The sequence below is a fragment of the Salvia splendens genome, chromosome 17 (genome assembly GCF_004379255.2).
Source record: "Salvia splendens isolate huo1 chromosome 17, SspV2, whole genome shotgun sequence".
NCBI classification, from domain to species: domain Eukaryota; kingdom Viridiplantae; phylum Streptophyta; class Magnoliopsida; order Lamiales; family Lamiaceae; genus Salvia; species Salvia splendens.
In genome coordinates, this window is record NC_056048.1 from 26,996,605 (window position 1) to 26,999,387 (window position 2,783).

The window sequence follows — 2,783 nt, forward strand, 5'->3', positions numbered from 1 at the left end:
ACATTAACAGATAGAGTATCAGTTTAGTACTACTACTTTTTTTGTCCCATAAAAAAATGTCTTATTTTCTTTTTCCTTATCTCTTACATTGACATAAATATATTTATTGTTTTATTTTTCAACACACAAAATAACATCTATTGCTTTGAAACACGTGGCTTCAACCCGCCAACAATTGAATCACTCACTATCTTCACACGACACAAATCCTGATCCAATCAATCCCTATAAATACCCCATCCTCCTCTCCAACTCACTCCCATTCCCTTCTCTTCTCTCCCATTATCTCTTTTACTTTAAAACGTCCAATTCAACCATGAAGATAAAAGTCTCCCACTCCTTCCCTATCAAATCCAAATGCACCGTCACCCCAGACCAAAACTCAATCCTCAAACCCCTCAAACTCTCCGTCTCCGATCTCCCCATGCTCTCCTGCCACTACATCCAGAAAGGCGTCCTCCTCCCTCCGCCGCCGCTCCCTCTCCTCCCCCTCCTCCAACGCGCCCTCTCCCGCTCCCTCTCCCTCTTCCCCCCCCTCGCCGGCCGCCTCTCCACCGACCCCGCCGGCCACGTCCACATCCACTGCAACGACGCCGGCGCCGACCTCATCCACGCCGACGCCTCACACCTCCACGTCACCGATTTACTCAACTCCACTAACGGCGACGTTCCTCACGCCGTCAAAGGATTGTTCGCATTTGACGGCGCCGTTAGTTACAACGGACATTTCCGTCCAATTCTCGCCGTCCAGGTCACCGAGCTGGCTGACGGAATCTTCATCGCGTGCTCCGTCAGTCACGCCGTGGTGGACGGAACCTCCTTCTGGAATTTCTTCAATACGTTTGCGGAGGTGTGCAGAGGCGCGGAGAGGATTTCGAAATCGCCGGATTTTAGGCGCGAGTCGGTTTTGATCTCCGATGCGGTGCTCCGGCTGCCGGAGGGAGGTTTTGCGGTTGATTTCGGTAACGATCCGATTCGAGAGAGGATTTTCAGTTTCAGCGGAGAATCAATTTTGAAATTGAAATCGACTGTGAATAATCAAGTTAACATGGCCGAGATGATGGGGAAGCAATCCAACGATAAGCTGATTACGAATAAGGCGGCGATTGCTGAGATCTCATCGTTTCAATCGCTGTGCGCGCTGCTGTGGGGGGCGATCACGCGAGCGCGAAATCTGCCGGCGGATAAAACGACGACGTTTCGGATGGCGGTGAATTGCAGGCATCGGCTGGATCCGAAGTTGGAGGAGTTCTACTTCGGGAACGCGATCCAGAGCGCGGCGACGGCGGCATTGGCGGGGGAGGTGGAGGGGAAGGGGGTGAGGTGGTGCGCGGAGAGGCTGAACGGAACGGTGGCGGGGCACGGGGTGAGGGAGTATGTGGAGGAGTGGGAGAGGGAGCCGAGGTGTTTTCCGCTGGGGAATGCGGGCGGGGGGATGGTGGTGATGGGTAGCTCGCCGAGGTTTCCGATGTACGAGAATGATTTCGGGTGGGGGAGGCCGGTGGCGGTGAGGAGTGGGCGGAATAACAAGTTTGATGGGAAGATATCCGCGTTTCCGGGGCGGGAAGGGGGCGGGTCGGTGGATTTGGAGGTGGTTTTGGCGCCCGGGGCTATGGCGGGTCTGGAGTCCGACCCGGAGTTCATGCAGTATGTAACTCTTTGTTAGTCGGGTTGAATCGGGTTGGGTTGGAGATTGAAAAATGATTTCGTGAGGAATGGGAATTTTGAATGATTTCGTGAGGAATTGGAAGAAATAAATTATTAAAGCAATCTATCTACATTGGTATGATGAATGTGTTTACTTACTAATTTTAGCACATCAGTTTGTTAGTTATTTTTAGAGTAGTTGAAAAATGGTCATTTATTTCTAAAGTAGCTATCTATTTTCATGAGAGAATTGAGCATGCATTGTCGTGGTGCTTGTTAAGAATGCAAGGGATTCATGACCATATGAAATCACAAACAGCCATGCAATTGCTATGAAATCAATTTTCTTCTTTGCACCTTTGTATTGTTTTTTCTATCCCATAATTTCTATATCTCCATCAACTTAGATACGAAATCCTCAAATCAATGTGTAATTGTTGCCATATTTAAGTTTTAGCGCCTATATCTAAGTGTATAATACCACTGGATTCACGGATTCAGACAGGGACGAAGCCAGAAATTTTTTGTTGGGGGGTCCAAAGCTTAGATATTTTTTAGTGTCGGCATTGCCGAAATTTTTTGTAGTATAGGCAATGAGGAATTGCAAAATATATAGATGAATAATGAGAGGAAAAAATAGAGAATGAATAATAGAAATTAGAAATATAATCTCTATTATAGTTAAAATGTAAGGTACAAGTAAATTACTTCGTAATATAAGACTAAAGGTTAGATATATGCAAATAAAATAACAATGGGAGTAAACTATTGGACATAAAAGTGTAAGAAAATAATATAAGAATTTTTTTTGGATTTATAGGCTGAAAGATTTGAACTTGGAAACATAGAAATATAAGAAATTAAAACAATTCTTGGAAGTAAAAGTGTTTGAAAAAAAGAATTGATTTGTAGGCTGAATGGATTGAACTTTGGGAACTTAAAACAACCTCCTATAAGTGTAAGAAAATAAAGCAAAGGAAAAAAAAGTTGGATTTTTAGGCTTAAGGGGAGTCGAACTTGATATAAGGGAGCATAAAAATGTAAGAAAATTAAACAAAGGACAAAAATGATGGATTTGGAGACTGTAGGATTTGAACTCGGGTGAATAACCACAGTGACTTGAGCTGATATCAACT

General features: G+C 44.9%; 1 protein-coding gene across 1 annotated transcript; it reads left to right on the forward strand.

The window, feature by feature from the left end:
• The first annotated feature begins 279 nt into the window (after positions 1-279).
• On the forward strand, positions 280-2,039 carry LOC121773467 (uncharacterized acetyltransferase At3g50280-like). The gene has a single exon (XM_042170334.1). The coding sequence runs from the start codon at positions 317-319 to the stop codon at positions 1,664-1,666; it is 1,350 nt and encodes a 449-aa protein (XP_042026268.1). The 5' UTR covers positions 280-316; the 3' UTR covers positions 1,667-2,039.
• Positions 2,040-2,783: the final 744 nt, after the last annotated feature.